The sequence below is a fragment of the Micromesistius poutassou genome (assembly GCF_964030765.1).
Source record: "Micromesistius poutassou genome assembly, chromosome: 5".
NCBI lineage: Eukaryota > Metazoa > Chordata > Actinopteri > Gadiformes > Gadidae > Micromesistius > Micromesistius poutassou.
Genome location: NC_140275.1, coordinates 10406355 through 10432712, shown reverse-complemented (window position 1 = coordinate 10432712; position 26358 = coordinate 10406355). Strand labels below are relative to the sequence as shown.

General features: G+C 44.9%; 1 protein-coding gene across 1 annotated transcript in view; it reads right to left on the bottom strand.

The window, feature by feature from the left end:
• galnt9 (polypeptide N-acetylgalactosaminyltransferase 9) overlaps positions 1 to 23523 on the bottom strand; it is a gene marked incomplete at both ends in the record, with an annotated part of 70079 nt that extends 46556 nt beyond the window's left edge. The window contains 3 exons of the mRNA XM_084468849.1: positions 2943 to 3109; positions 12973 to 13156; positions 23283 to 23523. Of these exons, the coding sequence (XP_084324975.1) occupies positions 2943 to 3109; positions 12973 to 13156; positions 23283 to 23523 (592 nt within the window). The remainder of the gene's footprint in view (positions 1 to 2942; positions 3110 to 12972; positions 13157 to 23282) is intronic.
• Positions 23524 to 26358: the final 2835 nt, after the last annotated feature.

Below are 26358 nucleotides of genomic sequence, written 5' to 3'. Positions count from 1 at the left end.
CCAACCCAACCCAACCCCCCCCCCCCCCCCCCACCCCCCCGCATCTCCATCAATGCTACTTCTTCAACAGTAACTCTGGAGAACATTCTCTGCAGTTCTACAATTTACTCTTTAGTCACGGATGCTTTCGTTCAAAGCGATTTGCAAGCAGCAAAACATAGCAGATATGGGATAGGCCTCTTGCCCAGAAAGAGAGAAACTCCCTGACCACTAGGCTAGCACTTCTCTCCGTCCTAGTCATTACTATACCTCCATCACAGAAAATAACAAGCTACACAAACGTACCCTCACATAGATATGTGCATCGAGACAATACAGCCTAGCTAATCCAATCAAGGCTTCTTTTTTACTTATCTTAGTGGCATATTGTCTGTTTCTGGCCCGACCCCAAGACACATTATACTAATTGCTAAAGTCTACTACTTCTACTTCTTACCATATTCTGGTCTGAAAGACTGACTTTGATGAATGGGAGACACTGCCTCGACATAATAAGTGGACCTGCAACATTATACACTGATGAGTTAGTGCATGTGTCTGCAGAGCATGAACAGATATCAAGAGCTCAGGTCTCACACGCTCTGTCTCCCACTCTCTATCTCTCTCTCACACACACACACACACACACACACACACACTCACTTATGAATGCATGCATGCATGCATGCATGCTCTCTCTCTCTCTCTCTCTCTCTCTCTCTCTCTCTCTCTCTCTCTCTATCTCTCTCTCTCTCACACAGACTATCCAAACAAAGTATGCTTTTCGATACACAGTCTGTATCATGACAGGAAACACACACATTACTGAGCTTGTTAAGTAGCTGAGAGCATATTTACTGGATTTCTAAAGCACTAAGAAGATGGTGCATTGGGTACAGGTTAAGGTTGGAGATAGTTATACTGAGGTGGGTGACTGGGAATTAGGAATAATGGTTCAATAATGGTTAATTATTTGTGAAGTAAACCGCACTTAAGTTATTACCAAACAATTAGCCCAAAAATGTGACTTAGTTCTGTATTAGCCTGGCCTAGACATAGTGAGAAAGAAGAATCAGACAATAAGAATATTCACATTTTTAAGAATATGTACTAAATAAAACAATGGACAACAGACACATAAATGATGCTTCAATACTACCAAATAATATAAGAAATGTGAGCTAGAATCGCTAAGATTAGAATTGATAATTTTAATCAAATGAATCTTAAATTAATTGATGTTCTTAAAACAATGACAAAAAACTCTGATTAACACTTCATGAAAAGACTAAATACCCACACAGCAATCGCTTCAGCCTTCCCACTAACACACCCTGCTACACAGCGTTGAGTTAATCAAGTACAGAGCCCCTGAGACTCTCCACCCACTCCCTGTTTGCTTTGAATGTGTTCAAAATGAGCAGCAGCTCTTTATGCCATACTTCGGCCCTATATCTCTTCCCTCACACACTCACTGGGGGTATGTTGTAAAAGCTGCATATGGTGCAATTAGGCTAGATAAATGTGCTGCTGCCAGTCATGTAATATTTTATACGGGGCCCATAAAAACACATCGAGGATGTACTGGCTTCCAGTACATCGTTCGAAAGGAAAGGGGGGGGGGGGTGGTGTTGGGGAGGAATCCTGGCAGAAGCATCCTATAACAACCAGGCACTTTAAATGCCCGACAGTGGAAGAGCCAGTGAGAAAATAGCAAAGCAATGCAACGATCAATGCCTGGAGTTGCTAATGTGTGAATTGGACTCTGAGTATCACTATTTGGCAGGATGGACAGCTTGTTTATCATATATCCAACGATGGAGGATTTTCATGATATTCTTACAGGCACACCAGTGTCGCCTCGCCGGAACACTGGTGATGTTGTTACGTTGTGAACATGATGTTCTTTTACACACACACACACACACACAGATAAACATAGATACTTAAACCCTAACCCTAACTTAAACACGGGTACACAGCAAAAACAGTGGATTTGGGGTAGGATGAGGTCAAATATATTGGCCGGTTTTTAACTCTATTACTTTGAGTGATTAAGGGTAGTGCATATTCAAAAAGTGTTTTCATATGGCCAGGAACCCCTTTGGTCAGCGTCTGCTAAAGCCGTCTGTTCCGTGAGCAGGATGCGGAGAACTGGAACTTATCCATCGTTTAATTGCACTGAGAGATTCCCACACGATTAAAGTAGATTACATTGAGTGGGTTATTGACTCCATGAATCAGTACTAGTTAGATGAGTTCAGTTGGTGTATGTCCCAGCTTACCTTAGCACCGGAATAGAGATGAGCAGTTGCACCTGTGTGTTTGTGCGTGTGTGTTTGTGCGTGTGTGTGTGTGCGTGCGTGTGTGTAGCTAGTAAATGCTAATAACTGCTAGTAGCCGTATCTGCTAGTGGATGCTACAGGCTAGTAGATGATAGTAAATGCTTGTTGATGCTAGTAGAAGCTTATATAAGCTCTTAGTAGATGCTAGTATAAGCTAATAGAGGATCTTAGTAGATGCTAGTAGAAGCTAATACAGGCTATAAGCCAATAGCGGCATTTAGATGCTAGTACCGGCTTAATAGATGCTAGTAGAAGCTAATAAAGGCTATAAGCCAATAGAGGCTTGTAGATGCTAGTATAGGCTTGATAGATGCTAGTAGAAGCTAATAAAGGCGAATAGAGCTAATAATAAAGCTAATAGAGGCTTGTAGATGCTAGTATAGGCTTGATAGATGCTAGTAGAAGCTAATACAGGCTATATGCCAATAGAGGCTTGTAGATGCTAGTAGAAGCCAATACAGGCTATAAGCCAATAGAGGCTTGTAGATGCTAGTATAGGCTTGATAGATGCTAGTAGAAGCTAATAAAGGCTAATAGAGCTAATAATAAAGCTAATAGAGGCTTGTAGATGCTAGTATAGGCTTGATAGATGCTAGTAGAAGCTAATAAAGGCCGTACCGCTGTCACTGTTGTCATCCACCAGGATGATCTCCTTGAGGAGGTGTGCGGGCGTGTGGTTGACCACGCTGTGAACGGAGCGCAGGATGACGGACAGCGCCTCATTCACAAAGATGAACACCACCGAGATCTGAGGCAGGTCCTCCGGATAGGTCAACTGCTTGCACCTGTCGAGAGATAAACTGTTGTCATTGGCTGACTTGATATGCAGGATGTAGTCCTACATAGAAGGCAATTATGCCTCTCCACCGCACAACTAATTGCACATAATTGTCACCACACATTCACGCTCACACAAACATAACCACAAACCAAAACACACACACACACACACACACACACAGCACACACACAAACCAAAACACACACACACACACACACACACACGCAATCAGTATCAGTATGGTAATTTTAAATGTGTTTGTCTGCAAGCATATTAAACAAACAAGCAAAATAATTATGTTTAAGATGAACTTCTCTACATTCTCTCAACCATTGAAAAGGGAGAAAATCGCGTGTTCAACGTGATTTATTTTAATGCTCAAAGCAATCAGCTCCAAAATATTAAAATACAAATTAACAGAACTCTCTCTTTACTCGAAGAGACAGTTCCAAGGCTGTCAGCCTTGGATACTGTGGCCCGTGGAGCAGAACTGTACCGTATTGGGGGAGAGTTTTTAACTCAAGGGACCAACCTGCTGAAACAGAAGGTAAACGCTGCAGGCCTACACACCTTCAAACGTACAAGTGCTCCTGTTATATCTCATTACATCTCAGACCGTTTTATAATTCATGTTATCAACTCAACTCTTTTCAAAAATACAGTTGAATGAAAATATGGAAGCGTAACGTAACGTCACTCTAAAACAGACATTTTATTCTGTGTGCTTGTGTTCCCAACGCTGGGCTTGGTGCGCCTCGTGTCCACACCACGAACAGCACGCTTGGGGCGTGATCTACTTTGACAGTAAGCGGTAGGCTGTAAGTCCTAGCCCACAATGAGTGATCAAACCCTGTGTGCGCAAATCCCATCCCTCCTACATTTTTTTGTCCTGCCTGAATGTCCCATTTTATTTTATTTCAGAGGGACAGCTGTTGGTGTATCAGCAGCACGGCTATCATTTGGTCGTAGGCAGAACGCTGCAGGCCAAACAACTAAGATAATCCCAGCCGTGCTGATAGTCAGTGTAATGACACAAACTCAAGTGGGATATTTCTTTATTACAGCAGTTCTACAAGAGCCATTTAGTAGTAAACAGATACTTTGCATTATGTACATTTATCTGTAGAGAGTACATGTGCGCCCAGTGAAATAAACATCTGTTGACAGTCGCTTTGGTGGCATGAGTGATGCCGATGAGTGAATAGCTTACGGTCGTTAATGTAGTAATAATAATTAATGGTTAACACCTGTAAAGTGGAGTGATACATGCATAGTTAAAAGTCCCAGTGCTGTTATACTCTACATCAGCACTCATGGAAGGCCTCTTGTCCAATCAAATGTACTCGATGGGTACTAATTGTTGTATAATTGTAAATACGCAACATCTCAGGAACAAAACAGGCTCTGAATGTCACTTTACTACATCTCTGAACCCCTTTCAGAATATCTGCTCTTCGGTGGCATCTCTGAGTCAAACGTTCACGTAAGAAAAAGTCTTGAAATAGAAAGAACCATGAGAGCATAGCACCTGCCGCCGTGTGTTGTTAGCTACTTATACAGCCATAAGTAGCATTTGTTGTCAGCAGCCCTGAGCCTGATGTGAAGTGGAGTGACTTTCAGAGAACTGATGGAGGTGGATGCGTCCAGCGGGTGCGGGAGTCAACTGCCTGGGGATGACATTGACGGAGGTCTTTTCCTCCAGCAGCCCAGCGGCTCCACGGGAGGAAACCTACCCCCCCCTACAATGACACCCGTCTGTCCTCTCCCAAAACCCCAAGCAATTCCTGGCCCCTCCGTCTCGCTCTCCTGCTGCTGCTGCTGCACTGTAGTATACCTCAATCTGCCCGGTTCTGTCTTATTTTTCACTCACTCCCTGTCAGGCACGGATGCCATGGCAACTGCTTTAGTGGAGCAGCGATCGGGGCTCCGGTTGCCTGTTGCCGTTTTCAATGACCCAGTTAATGAGAATAAATTGCATGTCACGCCGTGCAAATTAATATACATTTACTCTCCCTCTGTCTTTTCCTGCCTCGTTCTCCCTCTCTCTCTCCGTTTCTCTAACGTGCACGTGCACAACGGTCATTAACTGGAGTGTAGCGACGCGTGCACATTGGGAATAACCGCCCCGTCAGAACTGTTCCAGCGCTAACTGTTGTTGTCGGCCATCAATCCTCATCCTCCTCCTCTTTGCTAGGTGTTCCATTTGACTTGTGCACTTTCCTTCAGACGTGACTGCAATTCTCCGCCACACACAGGAGCGTATCCCTATGGCAACAGTATGACCTGACGATGACCGTTCAACCATAAAGCGTTCTTCTCCAAGGGCTAAGCAAGATGAAACAGCACAGTAGACCAACAAAATGTTCCTCTTTGCACACAGTCTCCCCACAAATAACCCATACCTCCGTTCGACCGTATTAAACGGTTGCAAAGTGCTGATAAATAGAACTCGTAATTCACAAGCTGAATTATTTACCAGTGATGTACCTTGGCTCTGCATCAAGTGCCGCAGCTATGGAACCGTGTTTAGCATTGTGCCTGCCACCCTCTCAAAACCTAATTTAACATCGCGCCCATGAGCAGACACCCTTCTGACAGGGACATTACTTTCAAGGATTTACTCTTATGCACATTTGGCTATGATATATATGTTTGTGTTATGTCGGGGGGTTAACAATGGGCTGGAATTGGAGATTGACTCGTACCAGCGACTGTCGGTATGTCTTTCTAGCGCTCCCCGTGACCTCCATCAGCTGAAACGGGTGTGTGTGGGGCGGTGGTGGCCAGGTGGACTGTGATGTCGTTGTCCCCCTGCACGCGAGCGAGCGAGAGGCAGATGGAGGGCCCAGCACGATGTCAGCGCTACATCATGCGCTACAGCGTGCACGCCAAAACCTGTGTACCTATCTGCCGCCATACGCTCGTGGCAATGTGTCTACGCTGTGTGTGTGTGTGTGTGTGTGTGTGTGTGTTTGTTCTTGTTCTTGTATATCTCATGTGTTTGTCAATGTATGTGTGTGTGTCTGTGTGTGTGTTTGTGTGTGTGTGTTGGTGTAAAGCTGCTTACATACAGGTTTCCCAATAAGTGGACGCTGCATTATTTTGTACACAACCCAGTGTCAGGTGGCCATATACAAACAGAAATAGATCGTTACACACTTGTAAACAATTTGGTACTTTTGATTGCCATAGAAGTGGCCCTTGACAAACATAACCAACCTCCATGTTGCTATAATTAAATTCAATCGTTCACACAATCACTCTATTTACCTACCTACTTTACTATGCAAACTATTAAGCAAAATACTTGAGAAATCCTTTTCAGCATCTAAACAACCCCTCAATAAAAAAACTTTACAGAAGCATTAGGACTATTTCCTCTATTTATTGTTGAAGAAAGTGGACATAAGTTGCCTTTTGCATTTTGTAATGAATTTGTACCCTTCCAAAAACTTGAATAAATAAAAGCGTTGGTATGGTGACTGGTTTATTTTCTTTATTGTTATTATTTAGTTTAGTATTTTCTCAGGGGCTCCACAGCTACCTTTGTTCCACTGCAAAGGAAGAGGCTTCCAGTTTATGCTACGCATCTGTGAAACCATAATGAAAGCGGTGTAAATGTGTTTGTGCCCGTGTGTGTCAGTGTGTGTGTGTGTGTGTGTGTGTTTGTTTTACGTGAAACAACACACGTCTGGCACTATAGCTGTTCTCTAATCGCAATTTCTCACCTCAATGAGAATTATAGCAGAGTGACAGGAGATTGCCCCCTACTCACCTATTAAAGGACAAATTGAAACAAGTTTTAAATCCTGTACTGAACCAAGTCTCTACAACAACAGTAATATTCTAGTTTTGTTTGCTTTTAATATTCAAACTTGTTTGGTCTATGTGCCCTGACTTTTTCTTTTTGGTATGATCCATTAACTGAATACATATTCCCTCAGCTTTTACTGCATGAATCTAAGATACACAATACACATTTTTTCATTTCTTTTCTTTAAGGCTTTTGATGTCAAATACAGCTACTGGCTAATACAGCATTAGTTTGTTGCTATATTGGTAGGCACTTACAAAATATAGCACGCTTTGCTATTGGCAGATAACCTATCATAAGTAACTCTGGATAAGCTTGTCAAGCATGTGTTCAAATGTAAATGAAAAAAATAATAATACCAGTGTTTATGCAAGGCAGCACATATTTTGATATATATATATATATATATATATGTATATATCTTTCACTTTACGGGAGAGCAAGAGCAAACCTTTCTGGCAGTAAAAGAACTCATCAATCACCAGCCGTCTTCCCACTCCATGCATACATTTAACAGGAAGAAAGGAAGTGCACCTATGATGGAGGGCGCTCAGAGTGTCTACCTACACTTGCAGTCCCAAAGCTGGGCTCATTTGTAATCCAATCACATGCACCAGCCGTGTGATTGATAGCCCTTCCACCCTATCACACCACTACCTCTGCTCCAGCCTCCCTCCTCCCTCCCGGTGAATTTCCCTTGTTCCTTCTCATGGCCTTTTGTAGCATATTTCCCATTTAACTTTGCCAGCTCTATAAATTAAATGACAAATCTGGCAGGGAGTCGGGGTGAGGTGTTGGGGCGGTGGGCTCTACATTAGCCCGCCACCGCCTCTCTCTCATGTCACCACGCCACAGGGTCACAGAGATTCAACAAAAACAAACCCAGATGATGTATGATTTCCTCACGTTAAGCTCGCTGTCTGGCTGCCAGCCTGCGTTTAATGAATATCACTGCAGCAATGTCTTATCGTAATATCTTACAGTAATTTCTTGTGAAAGTCAGGCAGGCCAGGGTACCTCCATCACTTCCTAGTCTGGTTTGGTTGAGCACGGTGTTCTGTAAGTCTGGGGTTTCACAACAGACAAACCTAAATTGATATTGTGGTCCTGTTGCCCTAGTTGTTGGATCCAATTTATGGCGTCGCTTACCCTTAAATTGGAAGCTGTCTGTGGGCTGTTCGGCCAGTGTGTTAGTGTGAGAACGTGTGTGTGTGTGTGTGTGTGTGCGTGCGTGCAGGGTCAGGGTGCTCTGCGTGGTCATAACAGGATGAACGATGGACTCATCTGTTTGTAATGGGAGCAGGCGCAATGGCCAGCACTCATAATTTGACCTGGAACCAGTTCTGACAGAAACAGAGCACCAGATTAAGACATACTCCGCTCACGGCTCCCCTCTCTCCCTCCCCCTCATCACACGCAACCCCGCTGGCCTGCTCCTCCAAGCCGCCCACCTTTCTCCGTTTTTTTCCCCTGTTTTTTTCCCCTGTTTTTTTCACCTTCTATTTATTTTCACTGCAAAAATTCCCATTGGCTTGCTGCAATCAGGGAGCGTCCTCCCCCTCGCCCACTGATAATCGTTTGGCTGGTCAATTCACCAGCCATCCATCCACCACCAACCCTCCCAGCCCACATACCTCACCCCTTCCAACTGCCATCCAGAAGGCATTCGTAACCAACAATTTACAGGAAGGCAGAGAGAGAAAATGAAGAGAGAGAGAGAGAGAGAGAGAGAGAGAGAGAGAGAGAGAGAGAGAGAGAGAGAGAGAGAGAGAGAGAAAGAGGGAGTGTGAGAGAGAGAGAAAGAGCAAGAGAGAGGAAGGGAAGAAAGGAGGGAGGGATGGAGGGAGGGAGGGAGCAAGAGGGAGGGAGAGAGAGAGAGAGAGAGAGAGAGAGAGAGAGAGAGAGAGAGAGAGAGAGAGAGAGAGAGAGAGAGAGAGAGAGAGTGAGAGAGAGAGAGAGAGGTTTTGCCTGCTAATAAACACGGCCAAGACCTGGCGATCCTATTCTGTTGTGGGAGGCTATGGGATTGAGGAAGTGAGGTGGCACTCTACATCCAGACTTCCTCACTGCTTTCATCACCCCCCCCCCCCCACTCCCTCCACCCACCAACCAGACGGTGCGAGCAAAGGTCCCTCAGGAATGTAGCGCATCCCTGCGTACATCAGTACAGTTTTGGGGGCTTAACCACAATTTTGACGTAGTATAAACCAGGCAGGCAACAAAGGTGGCACTGAGATTTCATCACATGAAATATGAATCCTCTTCCCCGGGAGCGTGGGGGATGAAGGGGAGAGAGAGGCGGTGGGGGGGGGGGCTGGGGGGGAGGGGAGCGGGAAGGCGAAGGGGAGCTCGACACAGTAAATTGCATTTTTTATCAAGTCGTAAGATTTACGAGTGTCCCTTTTCAAATTTGTTTGTGGATTCTCTCTCTCTCTCTCTCTCTCTCTCTCTCTCTCTCTCTCTCTCTCTCTCTCTCTCTCTCTCTCTCTCTCTCTCCCTGTCTTTGTGCCCTCTAAAAATGTGATGGACTGCCAGATGGTTTATATATATATATATATATATATATATATATATATATATATATATAAATATATATATATATGTATTGTTTAAGCTAAGCAGGGCGTCGTGTTTGAGGTTCTCAAACAGGTCGTGGACTATTTTTACAATGTAGACAAAGCATTCAAATGGTTGTTATACGTCTGTATTCAGAGTCAACACTGGAGGTGCCTGAGTCCAGTGAAGCAGGCACATCCGATATTCATTTACAAACCAGGGGAAAGCTGATCGGGATTGTACGTTTTGCCTGAGCCAAAATCGGTCTCTTTGACAAACACAAAGGATTATGGCAGAGCAAAATGGCAATGATTATGAATTGGTTCAGCAGAGGGCAGATATGAGAATAAATCTAACAAAGCATGAGCCCTGTGGAATCAATATTTCCAGCGCTGGACCGAGAGCCAAACTGAGGTTGTTCGAGGAGTGATATCTTCCTTATGAAGATAGATAATAAAGATATCAAGACATGCTGGATCACAAGCCAAGACGAAACCGAGAGTTACATACATACTTCTCCCCTTTCCTCTTGTGCTCTTAGCTTTGAATACATACAAACATACAAACATATGCATACATACATACAAACAAACATACATTTATACATGCATACATACACACAAAATGTGTATGTATGTATGTTTGTATTCCAGTCCATTAATTTACCATTACTGATTGACTCATTGCATGTATCCAGCAATGCATCTCTTATGTCACAAATCATTACCTTCCCTAAAGCTAACCAAACGTTGGCTTGAATTCCTGTTCAATTAAACATGGTTCAGAAACAGATAAATAAAAACCTGAATAAATAAAGGCGTACTGTGACATTTCAACTTCTGCAACACCTTGATTTGCTCCTCGCTGATGAGAAAGTGGGACATTTTTTACTCTTTCTCGCATCCGCCTATTCATTTGCTAACCGGATTTCGGGAGAAAGAAGTCAACGGCTAGCGACCTATTCATGGCTATTTTTGTGCCGCTCCATTTTAGCTGCGAAGCAGTTCTTCCACTTGACGAACCCAGAGCTTTTATGTTCACCTCGATCTCAGAGCTGCCTCCTCAGTGCTGAATACACACAGAGCGGAAGTGGAACGGTAGGCAGCGAAAGGTTCGCAAGCATGTTGAGCTCCATTGTGCCTCAACATAGCTACTGAATATTGACCATCTAGACGTATTTTTATCGAATAATATTACAATTGTATCGCTTGAGATCTTTCCTTGTTTGACCTTGCAGTTCAGGATTATGAATTAGAACAAGAAAATATAGCAGGTGATAGTATGTTTATTTGCAAGAGTAGCATGTAGCTCTACAAAGAGCAAGCAAAAGAGCCCCTGTGTGTTGGATATAGAACATTTTTTTCTGTATTTCTTCTGCATCCAAAGAATGCTACAAAAACGACCTCACAGCAAAAAAAAACACTAAAACAATGCAAACCAAAAAATATCACGACAACAAACATACAGCACCAACACAGGTGCTGACAACACAGTGGTGTTAACGACATCGAGTGGCGTGTAAAACAAAGGTGTCATTGACAACATTCGGTAGCGTTTACAACACGGGTGGGGTGGACAATATTGGGTGGTGTTTACAACATGGGGTGGCGTGGACAACACGATTGGCTTCAACAACATTGTCATTTAAATGGGGTGGCGTTGACACCATTGAGTGGCGTTGACAACATCTGATAGCATTGACATCATTGGGTGGCGTTGACAATGTTGGGTTGCATTGACAACACGGGTGGTGTTGACAACGTTGGGTAGCGGTAATAACATTGGGTTGCAATGACAACATTGGGTTGCATTGACAACATGGGGTGGCGTTGACAACGTTGGTTGCGTTGACAACATGGGGTGGGGTTGACTACATTGGGTTGCATTGACAACAAGGGGTGGCGTTGACTACATGGGGTTGCGTTAACAACATTGGGTGGTATTGACAACACCGGTGGGCCGCTGCCTCGGCAGAACCGGCGATGCCCTTTTCAGTCTCATTTCCTGCTGAATTAGTCAAATGTAACAAATTCATTTCCTGAAAGCGCTCTGTTCCAGAAGCGCTCTCAGCTGACGTTATTAATTAGCGAACTCCCGATATCCCCCTACCCTCCCCCTGATTTCCCTCCGTTCCGCCTGGTGCCTGATTCTCCCGCCAGAGAAGGGGGAACAGGGGAACAAAGGACTGTGGATGAGATGAATTGTTCTTCCCCTATAAAATCCCAGAGAACAGCGCTTCCTGCTGTTTGAAGACCTCCTGGCAGATCAGCCTGTCGCTATTGTTTCCTCACACCATGTGACATAAGTGCCATTGGCAGCCCTGATTACAACCACTCCAACACAATTCTCACACCATAACACACTACAGACTACATACCGACGACACAGCCCACTACACATACACACCACGCTACACATTTACACATAATAGACTAGAATAGAACAGAATAGCAGACACACCACATTACACATTCACACACCACACAAACACACGCATTCATTCACACATACCACTCACGCTACACACTGCAGACTACACCGACACCGACACACACACACACACACACACACACACACACACACACACACACACACACACACACACACACACACACACACTATCTCTGAACTATGGCAGAAATCATGGCAGTTCATGTAAAGTGTTTGATATCAAATATATATTTTTCTGTTCAGTGTGATTTCAAACAGCCGAGGCGATGTTATAAACAGATGGGACACAAACTGATATTCTACTACACACTTCTTCTGAAGTGGGGAGGGTGGCAGGGAGTTGGGCTAGAGCTGGGTGTGAGAAGAATCACTAAACCATGATCACAATATTCTCCATAATTCTTCACAGGACAAAATTCACTTCAATTTATTTTGTTTTAGATAGTGTTAAAGTGGAAAATGTCATTATGATAGTCATTTCGTCATAATAATATTCTGAGACTCATATGTCATATGATGTCATATGATGTCATAATAATAAAATAAATAGAATTGCACTTATGATCTAAATTTTTTCGCACAAACACATGCAGAAGTCAGAAGGTGTTAATTGGATTGAATTATTCAACTAATTTCTCATGTCTTTTGTTCTCACGTTCAGAATATGAAAATATAATGCCTCCGACTATATTGCCAGTGTTCGTATTAAATTCTACTGAACCATTTCACAGCACTTACAGATGGAATACGGAGATCCTATGGCATAGGGCCAATCACAGGATGTAGGGCATATGACATCTGGAGTGAGGCATAGGACAAAGGAAGAGGTGGACCTAGTCACTGGGTTTGTAGTGGGGGGGTGGGGTGGAGTGGACTTAGTCATTCGGTCTGTAGTGGGGGGTGGGGTGGACCTAGTCATTGGTTTTGTAGTGGTGGGGTGGGGTGGACCTAGTCATTGGGTCTGTAGTGGTGGGTGGGGGGGGGGTGGGGTGGACTTAGTCATTGGGTCTGTAGTGGTGGGTGGGGGGGGGGTGGGGTGAACCTACTTTTTGGGCCTGTAGTCTGGGATGCTCCGGTCCAGTGAGATGCGGTCGCTGAGCTGGGCGTTGTAGCCGTACTCCTCGTACTTCCCGTCGCCGTCGCGGTTGTCCCCCTCACTCAGCGTGGCGGCGGCCCCTCCCTGACCCAGGCCCCCCGGACCCTCAACCAGGCCCATGGGCTTCGCCAGGCCTGCAAAACGACAACAACAATAACATCAACAACAACCTAGAAGCATGAATACACATCACGCGCACACGCAGCCCTGCCGGATCATTTTTCCTATTCACGTTCCTAGCAAAAGTCAATCACTGTGTAATCAGCAGGTAGGGGTTAAAGGTGACATATTGGTGCGAATAGCCGTTACAAGCAGTTTTGAAAATCGGCCTCTTCTGACATCACAAGTGGGCGTGTCCACCTAGACGTGTGACGGATAGATCAGTCTGCCAGCCTACCCAGTGGACCGTAGCAAACGTTGCTCATCTGTCCGTCACACATCTAGGTGGACACGCCCACCTGTGATGTCAGAAGTGGCAGATTTCAAAACGGCTTGTGACGGCCAATCACACTCACACCCGGTGGCATGATATGTCACCTTTAAGCATCTTGCCCAACATGCCTCGTGCAGACGTCGGGGCACACACACTCACAGAATCTTTCTGCAAGGACTCAAACAACACACACACGCGCACACACACACACACACACGCACACACAAAACACACACCTCCCACGCACACAAATAGTTCCCCTACAAGCACAAATCCACATATAGATTTGGAGAAACGCAAACCCAAATAAAAGAGCCAGACACTTGGAGACGGACGCCCACGCCCTGCCAGGGAAGGACAGGTGCGAGCCGCCCCGCAGCCCCCTGCGGTGAGGACACTTGATTGGCAGTCGTGGGCCGTGTGTGTGTGGAGTGTGTGTGTGGAGTGTGAGGAGCGTGGTGGCTTGGCAGCTCCTACACCCCAGTGGGCCCCCCCCCACACACCCCCCACCACCCCTGCTTCCGCCTCATCCGGAGGGCATCATTACACTGTCTGTCACCTGCAGCACTAGACCCGCACGGACGTGAATGTCAGCGGGCCAGGGACACGTCTGCGACGCGTCACCGTCTGTGTGTTTTTATATATTTAGCAGGAGGAGACAATGGGTAGTATGTGTGGGGGGATAAAGGTGAGCCGAGCTGTGTTTTATTAATCCCGCACAGGAAATGTCGGGGTCAGAGCAGAAGTACAGCTTACTGATAATGATTGAAAATGTGAATATTCCATAAAATGTCAAGCGATACATATATATATATATATATATAGCCAGGTATATGCACCCAAGTTGGATAATGAGTTGGATAAATGTAGATGCAGATTGTATAACGTTAATAATCATGATTACCAATTTGGGTTCATTAAATAGTTGAACGTAAATAATAGCTAAGTGTATTTATTCATCATGTCAGATACATACAAATATATGTGAAATATTGAGCAGTTTACATTTCATCTATTTTACCAATCTGCTGCACATAAACCGTGCCAAATACAGTACAGGAAAGTACAGGCAAGGCTGTCACAGACGAAGCAACAGGAAGCATCTTTGAAGAGTCGAGGGTCAGCGGTGATTCAGAGAGCAGACGCTGGCAATGTTCAACGACTAAATGAGAACAGCCAATTTGTCCTTTCATTTTGAGACCCTTCCAAGTCAGAACCAGTGGTCCCACTTGACCCTTTTGGTTCTTCGGGGACCTGCGGGAAACTGAATGAGACCACTAAGTGGCTCTAAGTGTAAGTAAAGAATCTGGCAGGAGTTTAAGTGGTGCAGGTAATTGTGAGGGCTCCATAAATGCCCTATTAGCAGGACAGCAGACACCATTCCAACAGAATGGAATCAGTTCATCCCCAAACACAAGCTACATACATATTTCTATATTTCCAGCAATGTCGGAGTCTGTCATTGCATATCATGGACATCTTTTTTTCTAGTGAGTCATTGCCGACACTTTCATACAGTGGGTTCAAATTCACCATTCAGGGGCAGGAACAGGTTGGACATTTTGCTCAAGGACACCAGGTATGGCGAAGAAATTGTGTATTGTATGAACCAAGTAACTTTCGGGTGGGACTGGAGCCCCCTAGCTCACCACACTTTCCTCCCCCTGTCATCCCGGATGTATGTTTTGTTATCAACCCTGATATTAATTGGCCTAAGATTTAATTAACTTCTTAAATTTCCCCTGACGCTCTTGTTAGAATCATTCACCAGTTGCACCACTCAACATCCAATCCCCCCTTTCTGTGCTTTGACACTTTCCAAAGAGAAAGGAGAAAGACAGAGAATCTGGATGTTTTTTCCATCAAAGTGATCAAAGAATGGGCTCGACTGCTTATAGCGTTGAGATACAAAGGATTTCACAGACGAGTGGAATAAGTTCTGAGGGGACATCAAAGCGTATGCCTTAACAATGGTGTTTTGTTGACTGGATTCCTATTGCGCTCTGGCTGCCTCTGATTTTCCGAGCCGCAAGTCTTCCAAAAACTTCTTTTCATTTGACAAATGAAAGAGCGAGGAGATCTCCGGCAGTTCCTCAGGACGGCCGCCCGCCGCCGGATCAATGGCTCTGCTGGACGCCCTCTACCAGAAAGTATAAATATAACTGCCCCTCTTGCCCGTATTACCCCCCAGAACGACGCACCGCCCCCCAAACCACAAATACCCATGGAGGACTCAGCTCCCAGCCTCAGAACAGGAAGAACTGCAGGGTAATGGCCATATTTGGACAGCCTCGAGTCCTTGGGTGCTATTAGAGGGTTGTAACGGGGGCTGAATGCAAACTGGCGTTTCCCCGCGAGAGGCCGTTTGGCACGGCCCACCCTCCATATCGCCAGTACGGTGGCATTTTCCTCAGAATACGTGAGGCGGGGTGGCCGCATTCAGCCATCTGGCGGGTGGAGCCAAAGTCATACAATAACGCAGATGCTCTCCAGAGCCCTGGACGAGAACCCGGAAGGGACCTCCGCGTTCTTCTGTGAGTTTTAGAACACGCGGCCTCACTTCCTGCCAGTTTTTGTTACGCTAATTACTTTTTCTCTCGGTTTAGAATTTTTTTTTGTCCTCTCCGGCAGAATGGGGAGGGGGGGGGAATGTCATTATGGGATGGGAGTTAGCATGGCCCCTCCCGAGAGACACCGGGATACAGTGTCCCCTGTTTCACCATGTGGGGTGCGACCAGCATTTCACAACTGCACCCCCGGTAATGATCTCTTCATCGTAGCGGTAATGATGGCTTTAGACATGTGTGGATGTGATTAGGCCTTGTGTATGTCCTAACTACTGCTTAGAAAACCATTTGGATTTCATTTCATTTCCTTGTGTTCTTCTGTGTTGCTGTTGTGGCTAAAAAATAAAAGAGAATCTATTTTAACCGCACATTTGATTTGTTGATAGCGGAATTGCTGTTCTTGGATGCGATTTTCCCTGAAAGCTTGAAGTCTGAAAGCATACGAACATGATAATAACAAATAATAACACTGTCTTTTGTGTTTTATGTGTGGGAGAGCCGACTTGCCAGAAATCACTTTGTAATCATCACAAGCAAAATATTTTTGCGGGAATGTGTGCTCTACACCAAGACATGGTGTAATGATTTTCACAGCTGAAACCATCTTCCTTATGTAATTGTTAATATTTCCAATGGTATGATTAAGAAAATCAACATACATACAGTGCATAGGTAAATATATATGTAAAGGTCTGCTCTTCTTGTCATGCAGCCATGCCTGTGACTGGTAGCCTGACCGTGGCCGTGGCCTGACGGGCCACCAGCCCCTGACATGGAGCTCCTGCACCCCACCATATCCTCTCATCTGGGGATTCAATAACGGCAAACCTTTACATGTGTAAGGCCAAAGGATATGCTGTGTAGAGTTAAGACACACCTTCACAGGGCTGTATGGCTGAAAACATGAGACTCGAGATGTGTCATTTGGTCCAGATCTCAAGCAAGTCCCAGGTCATTTGGTCCCATTAAGTGTGAGTCACTTCAACCCCTCCCATCAAGAGTCACTTCAACCCCTCCCATCATTTAGAGATTGAATTTCAATGTGTCCATGGTTTGCAGAAACGTAACGTTACAAGGCCAACATTTGATTCTGGTAATTGGGTAGATTAGTGAGTCAACCAATCATGTCAATGCCATAGCAAGGAGCTTAACTGACAGGGTAGTCATCCAATCATGACAGGGCCATTACATTACATTACCCACCTGTAATGTCAACATTGAAAACATTGAACACCTTATATATTTGATATGTTGTATTGAAACTTAAACTATAAAATAAAAGACAAGCCATTTAAGTCATCATGTCTGAAGTCAAGTCAAGTCACGTGTCTTTAACTTCACAGTCCAAGTCGAGTCTCAAGTCATTTATATTCTGTCTAGTCAAGTTGCAAGTCATCAAAACAGGGACTTCAGTTGATGCTGTCTAAGACATAATGATTCGAGTCCACATCTCTTTTCACAACCTTTTACTACTGTCCTGTGAAGTGTCATCAAATGGTGTGAGTGTTTACTAACACACACACACACACACACACACACACACACACACACACACACACACACACACACAAACACACACACAGTAACAAGACAGTGGGTCTAAGTGTTGGATCCACACGTACCAACTGTGACTCTAACAACCTCATTTGATTTGACAGATGTCCTCAACAAACTATAACAGCGCGGGCAATGAAAGCCATGCTCTTTGTGATGCGGCCCCACATAAAAATGCTTTCAAGGACGATCAATATCGAAGCTCGCAGTGTAACTTCCGGTGGCTTCGTGTCCCGACAAGTATCAACACGTATCAAGTTTCAAGATCTTCTACCTGAGAGACTCATTGGCACAACATCATCCTCCGCCCCGCTGTGAGGCAATTACAGCCCAGCAGCTGTTCTCTCCAGCGCAAACACACAAGCCTGAGATCCCCACCGAGGTGGAGCAAACACACCCGTAACCCGTACCCGGTGCAACTCACACAACATACACAGCCTAGAAATAGGAACAACATCTGTCAAATATCTGCCTAAAAAATGTGCGGCAACATCCAAATACACATCGGTCTCTTCCCCTCCCCCCCCTCCCTGTGTTGCGTCTCAGCATCATTTTGTACCCATCCCCTCGATGGCCCGACACATTAAACCGGGTAACATGATGAATGATTGAGCAACCTTCAGAAACCCGGGCCTCGGCGAGCTAGACACGAGAGACGCGTGTGTTTTAGAAGGGGCCGGTGATTTAAGAGCCAGAGTGCCTTCATGTGTTGTCCAAAGTGATGCACGGGTGGTCTAAATATTAATGGTGGTGCAGAAGCAGCCTGGTGATCTCTCAGAGTAAAGAAGAGGCAAAGAAGAAAGAAGGGGGCAGAGCAACTTGTTCCGGGGAGGTTGATAAGCTCGGCTATTGAAGGCTGAAAAACAAATCCATGAAATATTGAGGGGTGGGAGAGTGGAGTGAGGCCTGGAGAACGTGCCGGCACGCGTCGAGAGGATAACAAGGTTGATTTGTTAAACGCCTGGCTCACTCCACGCTGTGATTATATCTAAACAATGGATTCTTCTTCCTATGCAAGATTTAAGCCCTCAAAGCGTTTACATGTCAATTTAACCTACCACTCGAATCAGTGTGTGACGCCCGTTCCAGAATAACAACAAGGAAGGCCAACGTGTTATACGTGTGTACTCTCATGTAGACGACATGCTGTGTACGTGCCTTTCCTTCTCTTGTTCTTTTTATAGAAGGGACAAATATCAAATAGCTAGGCCGTTATGGTCGACAATTTCCAAGACCAAATAACAGAACGGAAAAAAGGCAGAGTATATTCTTTCTCCTTCTTCTCATTATTTCCAAATGACTTCAATTTCCAAATGGAATTATTCCCAGATGGCTTGCTTTTTCTTGTTTTTCTATGAACATATATTCATAATGTTGTAGCGCTAATCACAAATATCAGCGTGTCACCCAAGCTTGAAACATGCAATACAACATTTGTTTATGTTGTATTGCAACATAAACAAATATAAAGTATATATAATCGTAATGATGGTGTTAGCGTTTCCAGCACCAATACAGCGTCATCACAGAGAATTTAACTCAATCAAAATAGGAAAAAATTACTGAAGAATCCCATCATCTTGACCTGATAGGCGATGATTGCTAGGCCTAAAATATATATTTAGAGCACACTCTGCCATTATTGCCATATTTCTTTTTTCTTTTTTTGCAAATATGAGCATAGAATACATTACTGTGATTCTAACGGCCTGAGCAGAATTGATTTTCATCTATTCCTGAAAACTATTATGTTGCCCGGCCCCTCATCTACATATCATCATTTAAATATATTTCATTTTACCAGCCGCCATCTGAGAGCTCTAGCTAATGGTCTGAGTGTGTGTCTGTAATTATTAAACGTAACTACACATATACAAACAGAGCCTCATATAATCAGACACACATACACACACACACGCACACATAGTTTTACTCACATACACACAACACACACACACACTCAAGCGTGCATGCAGAAAACAATGCTTATAACAGAGTGAGTAGCAGGTCCTCATGCAGGTTTGTTTGAAAGAGAGAGACACAGCAGTAGAAATGTGTGAGGTGTCTTATCTCTCATTAAAACTATCGTATCCCTGCTGCTTCAGTAAAAATAAATATTTAAAAAGTGGGCTTTTTTTTGCCGTTATTGAATCCCCAGATGAGAGGATATGGTGGGGTGCAGGAGCTCCACGTCAGGGGCTGGTGTCCCATCAGGCCCTGGCCACGGTCAGGCTACCAGTCACAGGCATGGCTGCATGACAAGTGGCTCCCTCTGACCGCATGCTTCACCACGGTGGGCAGAATCAAACAAGGACAAATGCACGGGCACAAGCCATTAACTGTGACTGAGAAAGACGCCTGTTATTTTCTCTTCCCCTGCCTTCCCCGTGAGTAGTTTTAAGACATGTGGTGATGGTTCTGAGAGAAGAGTGCGAGAACCTCTGCACTATCTGCCGCAGAACTGTCTCTAGATGAAGGACTATCTCAAATAAATTGCATTTCTTTCTAGCCTTGATTTCAGGTACGCTACCATCCGGGCTTGAGGTGAAGAGAAGTTGCCGTCCATCTCAATTGAGTAGAGGTCTGCTATCAATTACAGAAAAGGCCAACTCGGTTGTCTGTGTTGTTCAGCACTTTGTCCTTCACAACATTGTTGTTTGATTCCTTATTCACCGTTGTGCATTTTGTGTTTACAGCAGTCGGCATAGCAGCTTCCAGAATGTCAGGCATCTCCTAAAATGACTGGGCAAATAGTGCAATCTGTATGTTCTCACTATCCAAAAGAATGTGAGCTGTGCCTTTGCTTTCTAATATGAATATGAGGCCTTTCCTTGTGCTGCTCAGCCCACCCCATTGCATGTAAGCGGGTAGTAGCAACACTACAAACCACTTATAATCGCGCAAATCAATCGAAAAAAAAGCCCAAGGAAGTTTTTAATCCAATACTCCGCCGGCCTATACTTTAAATATAAATGGTCTACTGTCTTCCATCATCTAGCATGCACCGTGTTTATCGCTGTTTGTCATTGGGCTGAAGCCTTCAATTATCCTCACCGCTGGGGTGGAGAATGTATCGGCGATAGCAGTAAGGGAAGAACTGTGTGGACTGTGCGGTTCAAAGCCAAAGCTCAGTTTTACAAGCGTGTTAACAACAAGCTTAACAACCCCCTCCACCCACTCACCCCCCTGAGGAAGAGATGGTAGGACCCACGGCAGAATGATAACTGCCGCTGATAACCCACGAGTGGGTCATCCTCCATAGGTAGGCTTTCTGAGAACGCATACATCCATGTTGTTCCCTTTATCAAAACACCAGATGAATGTGCATCAGAGCAACAAGCTAAGACTTCAGAGCCATTTTGAGGTCTCTCTCCATCCCATGAGGCTTTGCTGTGAATTCCCTGGATTGTCATTGGTGGGCGACAACATGGGGCCACAGCCAATTATTTCATAGCGCTGCAGGTCATGTTAATAGTTATTGCCATGCTGGAACCTCCCCCCAACTGCTAGATTAATTCCCAATGGCCACCAAATGCAATTTGCGTTTGCTTGAGTAAAAGTGCTGTGACAAGGGATAGAGATACACGTTCAATAATAAAGTCAAGCAGTAAGGCCAGGGATTATAAAAGTGAATGTTTCCACACTTTATGGTCTCAAGGGTAAATACTAGGCCACTTTATTTGACGAAAAACAACAATTTTAATTAAAGGTATATGTGCTACATCCTTAGTCATCTAGCAAAAGTTTGTTTGTTTAATGTGCCTTGAAGCAAACAACAATATATTAAATACCACAGTGTTGGTTGAGGCATAGTAGCACAGTTGGTAGTGCTGCCGTGCTGTAATTGTTTTTGGGCTGCGTTTGCGTGGGCTCACTCCAAAGGCTTTGATTTCCTGCAACCTATGAAGACGTGCAGGCAGGGCTAATTGGACAATGAAGTGTGACTACATATATCTGTGTGTGTGTGTGTGTGTGTGTGTGTGTGTGTGTGTGTGTGTGTGTGTGTGTGCGTGTGCGCGTGTGTGTCTGTGTCAGTGTGAACATGCACCTATTTTTAGAGGTCCGTATGCATTATGCAGATTGACAAATGTGATAGACGATAGCAACCACGACCAAGAATAAATAGACAGACGGAAGGAAGGAAGGAAGGAAGGAAGAAAGGAAGGAAGAACCACCACTACCACTACCACTCCTCTCTGAGAGGCGGCAGCTCCTCTGCATGGGGGTCCAGGCACTAAAGAATGTATTACACGTTCTCTGAGCGGGGGAGAAGGAGTTCTCCTCTTTCTGGAGCAGTGTCTCGGTGAGACGTACGGTGAGAGACGTACAGCATAACTCAGAGAGCGACAGTGACCCTCTTTTGTGTACAAAGGGATGACAGAACTTCGGCAGATGTAACGCTGTAAAAACAACGCTCACAAAGGGACTCGAATTTGGGGCAGACAGAGAAGAGGCTTTTCAGGAGTGGTTCAGAGATAAATAAAAAAAAAACACCTTTGATGAGACTCCTTACAAATGTACAAAAAGCATCTGTTAACAATGCCAGTAATACACAATAACCCCACCATGACCAACATAACCGTCATCAGTAATACTAACATGACTATGAGTACAACTACTCATAATAATAACAACACAAATACTCATGTTAATAATAGTAAGCCATGTGTTGAACATCAAATCAGCCCTTCTGCTACATTTCTTCCACATTGCCTCTGCGTTAGTTATGCCCGTCCACGTATCACACAGCTCCCAGGGCCGTTTATAAGCTTGTATCCTCACTGAGCCTCGACTCCCTCTTAGTGAATACTACATGGTCCGTTAAACATCCCTCCTTAATAGTAGTCACATGCCTCTCCCCACCGGAGGCTCCCCCCCCCTCCTGTGAAAACATATTAAAGACATATGGCCGGTAATGACAGCCAATCAAAAGATTAACGAGCTAACTTGTTGGTTATGTGTTGGCGAGATAGATATACTTCCAGCTGAGTGAAGTCTCCATTCATGATACGTCACACATTCATTCATACCCATACAGACCTTTCAACCCCGCTCAGGACTTGGAAAGGAAAGATAATTAATGCTCTGATTCTATCATTTTTCATGCAGAGATTTAATGTCTTGATATGGACACTGTTGCAAGGGAGGGCAAAAGCAGTGTTTGTGTGACTCTGTTTCTGTTTGAATTGAATTGGGAAAAGGTGTTCCTGTTCTTATATTGGATTACTTTTCAATGTAAGATATTATACTGTGTGCTTGGGTGAAAGTCTGAAGGTTTGTTTTGCATGGTAGGTGACACAGTACAGTTGTATTTGCCGTTTGTGAAATGCAATTCATCCCAAGAGATTTGGAAATAAGAAAGAACTGCCACATTACAGTTTTTTATCAGACTTTTTTTTCCCCAGGAGCTAAGTTACGATTTTACGATTTTGTGAATATGAAAATATGTCCTTAATAATAATCACACAAAAAACCCTCGAGCCCGAAAGCAATCAGTGATTTACCGTTTGTATTGGTAAGAGATATAACAGACTGCTGTATCGCCTTTTTCTGTTCTCTCCTGAAACAGAAAACTACTTTTCAGTATTGCTTAGGCTATTATAGAGGAACAGAAAGATAAAGAAGTTGTACTTAACGCACAGGATCATTACAACCCCCCCGGATGTTACATTGAAAAGCACACAGCATATAGTCCAGCATCCTTACCGTTCAACTGATTGTAGACCACATCTTCAAGGCGCTCCAGCCTCTGCAGAATGGACTGCCTGTCCACCAAGTTTGTAACTTTGCCATTTCTAGCTCGCAGTCTCTGGTCCGAGATCCGACCGATCTGGATGAGCTCCTCGGAGCGGTCTTGTATTCTGCAGTAGACCGAGAACAAAATGATGCCGACAAAAACCAAAATGTTCACGGTCAGCAAAGTTTTGATTTTGCGTGCCACAGCCATGGAAGAGAGTAAGGACGGGGGCTGGTGCTGTGGCGCAGTCAGACCAAATCAGTGTCCATCTGGACGAGGGTCTTGAGTCCACTTATGAGTTGTGTGCGCGGGTGTGTGTGTGTGTGTGTGTGCAGAGCAGCTTCTTTCAGGACCACGGACAGCTCAGCGGCTCAGAGGTGGCGCACCAGTCACTCTCGGCGTCACATCCCACCAAGCCGGGATGCAAGTTCAAGGCTTCTGGTGGTGGTGGTGGTGCTGGGCAAGGCTGCAAGGCTGCCCCCTGGACCACGGCGCCGTGAGTCCCACACCAGAGACCATAGATTGTGGATGTGCTCAACGCCAGCTCTTCGCCCAAAATATACGGTCGTCAAATCCGAGCGTTCCCGTCCATCCTTTACAAACCAGTACGGCGGACTGGTCGTTGCGTGCACCCCATCATCTGCTTCGCGGTGACATCTCCCTGCTCTCAAAGGCGTGTAGTGGTCAACACGATTCGTCCTTTCCCCTCAAACAGACCGGGCGAGCACACGTCCAATGATACGTGCATCACCAAAAAGGCGTGTTATTGTATTTTCTCCCCCTCCACCTCTCTATTTCTCGCTCTCTTCGACAGCTGCGGGTCTGTCGCCGTCCGCCGCCTGCCTGTTTTCGGACAGAAGTTTACGTGCTGGACGCGTTTAGCCCACGGATGCTCTCAAAGCGATTCCGATGCTCCATCCGCTCTCTGCATCGAGAGAGAGCAAGCCAACCGATGTCTGTAGCCAGCTCTCCTGCACGCCGTCTTGCATCCCTCCCTCCCTCCCCTCTCTCTCTCTTTCTCTCTCCGAGAGAGCGAGAGGAGAAATCGTTACTGCTTTGTGACGTTAAGAAGCCCGATTCGCATATTTGAATAACGTATTATTTCGGTCAAATCAAAGCACTTGATTTGAGAAATATATATATGTCTACTCACAGAATTTCCTTTGCAACGCGTCCGCTCGTGTAGCCTACTCACTAATAAACAATGTGCAGATGTACCATCAGCAATCCACAATTACTTACATTTTACAAAGTAGGTTGAATATTAGCATATCATGCAAATACAACTAGTCAAGTAACTCAGCGCCCATCATATGTGATCCACATGCTTGACTGCATTTTGACCCCATAACCGAAGTGCTCTTTAGGTGAAAACATTAGACTCGGCCCATTGATCACATGACATCTGTCCAAACGAGGTAGTCCCTATAGGCCTACAAATCTTAATTGTCAATTTTCAAACCTTGGTTCCACACTTTTTTTTTTCTGGTCCTGCTTGCGATGTTATTAAGGTTAAACGCATGGAATCCCCTCAGTCGAGCAATGTGTGCCTTTCAGGCCACCTCCTCTCTGCGGACATGCAGGACACTTGCCTCCTCCCTGCGGACATTTGCCTATTCTGCATCGCAGAATAGGCAAATACAGTGGACCTAGTCTATTCCTGATGTGGATCAATAAGTGTACACTCAGCAGGAACCATCTCATGGCTCGCCTTAGGAAACATGCTGGGTGAAGATACTCCATGCCAGGACTATTGAGCCTATAGATCATCATAACCCCACACTTTTGTGATAGTGTACCCATATTTATACCCAAATAAATGACCTATTCCATTTCTGAGGAATAGACTAGGAATAGACTATTTTCACAGGGTCGTAATCGTAGGACAAACACAGGGGTTGCTTATAAGGCTAATTATGGGTCTGCTCCGTTTATGTACGTACCAGGGCACGGGTAGTAGGCTAAACTAAGATAATACACATTGACCGTGGACCTATTCCCCAGAGTTTTCATAGCAGGGCAAGCAATGTTGTAGCATGGTAATGTTGTAACATTAACATTTGGTAGGCAGGTGTTTCATTTATGTGTGTCAAAGCAAAGACAATGTGTGTTGACTATTTCAGTCTTCTTACAATATGTGCATTCAAAAATGTGGACATTACCCAGACATTTTCAGAATCATGCGAGTACATAACATTCATCAAATAGGCAAACAGCTTCAAGTGCTACTGTACCACAGGGTTAGTCCCTGCCCTGTCACCCTTATCACACTGCCTCAGCACATTAATGTGGACCTTGTTTGTTTGTTGTCTGTTACTTAGTATCTTTCTCTTAGTATCTTTAACCCTATTGTCTAGTGTATAGTATCTTTATTCTTATTTGTTGATTGTATTCTAGAAACTTCCTTTTTTGCAATCCTGCTTGTTGTATGTTGTATGTGTATGTTATGTGTGATGTATCTATGTCTCTAAGCTACTTGGACCCTGAATTTCCCCTAGGGATGAATAAAGTTTATATCTATCTATCTATCTATCTATCTTTTAGAAACAAGGACTTAGTGTTTTCTTTCTTGCCCCAGATGCAGTCCAAACAGACAGTTGTCAGTCTGCGATTAAAGATGTGTAGGGTTTCTTCTTCTGTCCTGGTGTCAGGAGCTCATTCCCCCATCCTGGGGCCAGGACAGCCAACATAAAAGCAGCAGACCCATAATTAGCCTTGAGAGTGACACCTCTGTTTGTCCTCCGATGACACCTCCTTTGCAGGGTCTATTCAGTCCCTCCACCTGCAGCCCTCGCCTGCCCAACCAACCGCACTCGTCAGGGGGGTGGTGGGGGTGGTGCCTCATCCCTGCATTCAGATGACTCCTGGCTGAGGTAGGCCTCTAACCTAGAGGATGCTCCCGGAACCCCCAGCCTCGATTGGGCAAGTATGGACGTGGTGCCAGTGCTGAAAGCCCTCAAGCTCTTTCAGTCCACTACACAGCCACCGGCTCAGGAGCAGATTTATCCCCGGCTAGTTTGACGCGCTAGTGTAATCGTATTGTGG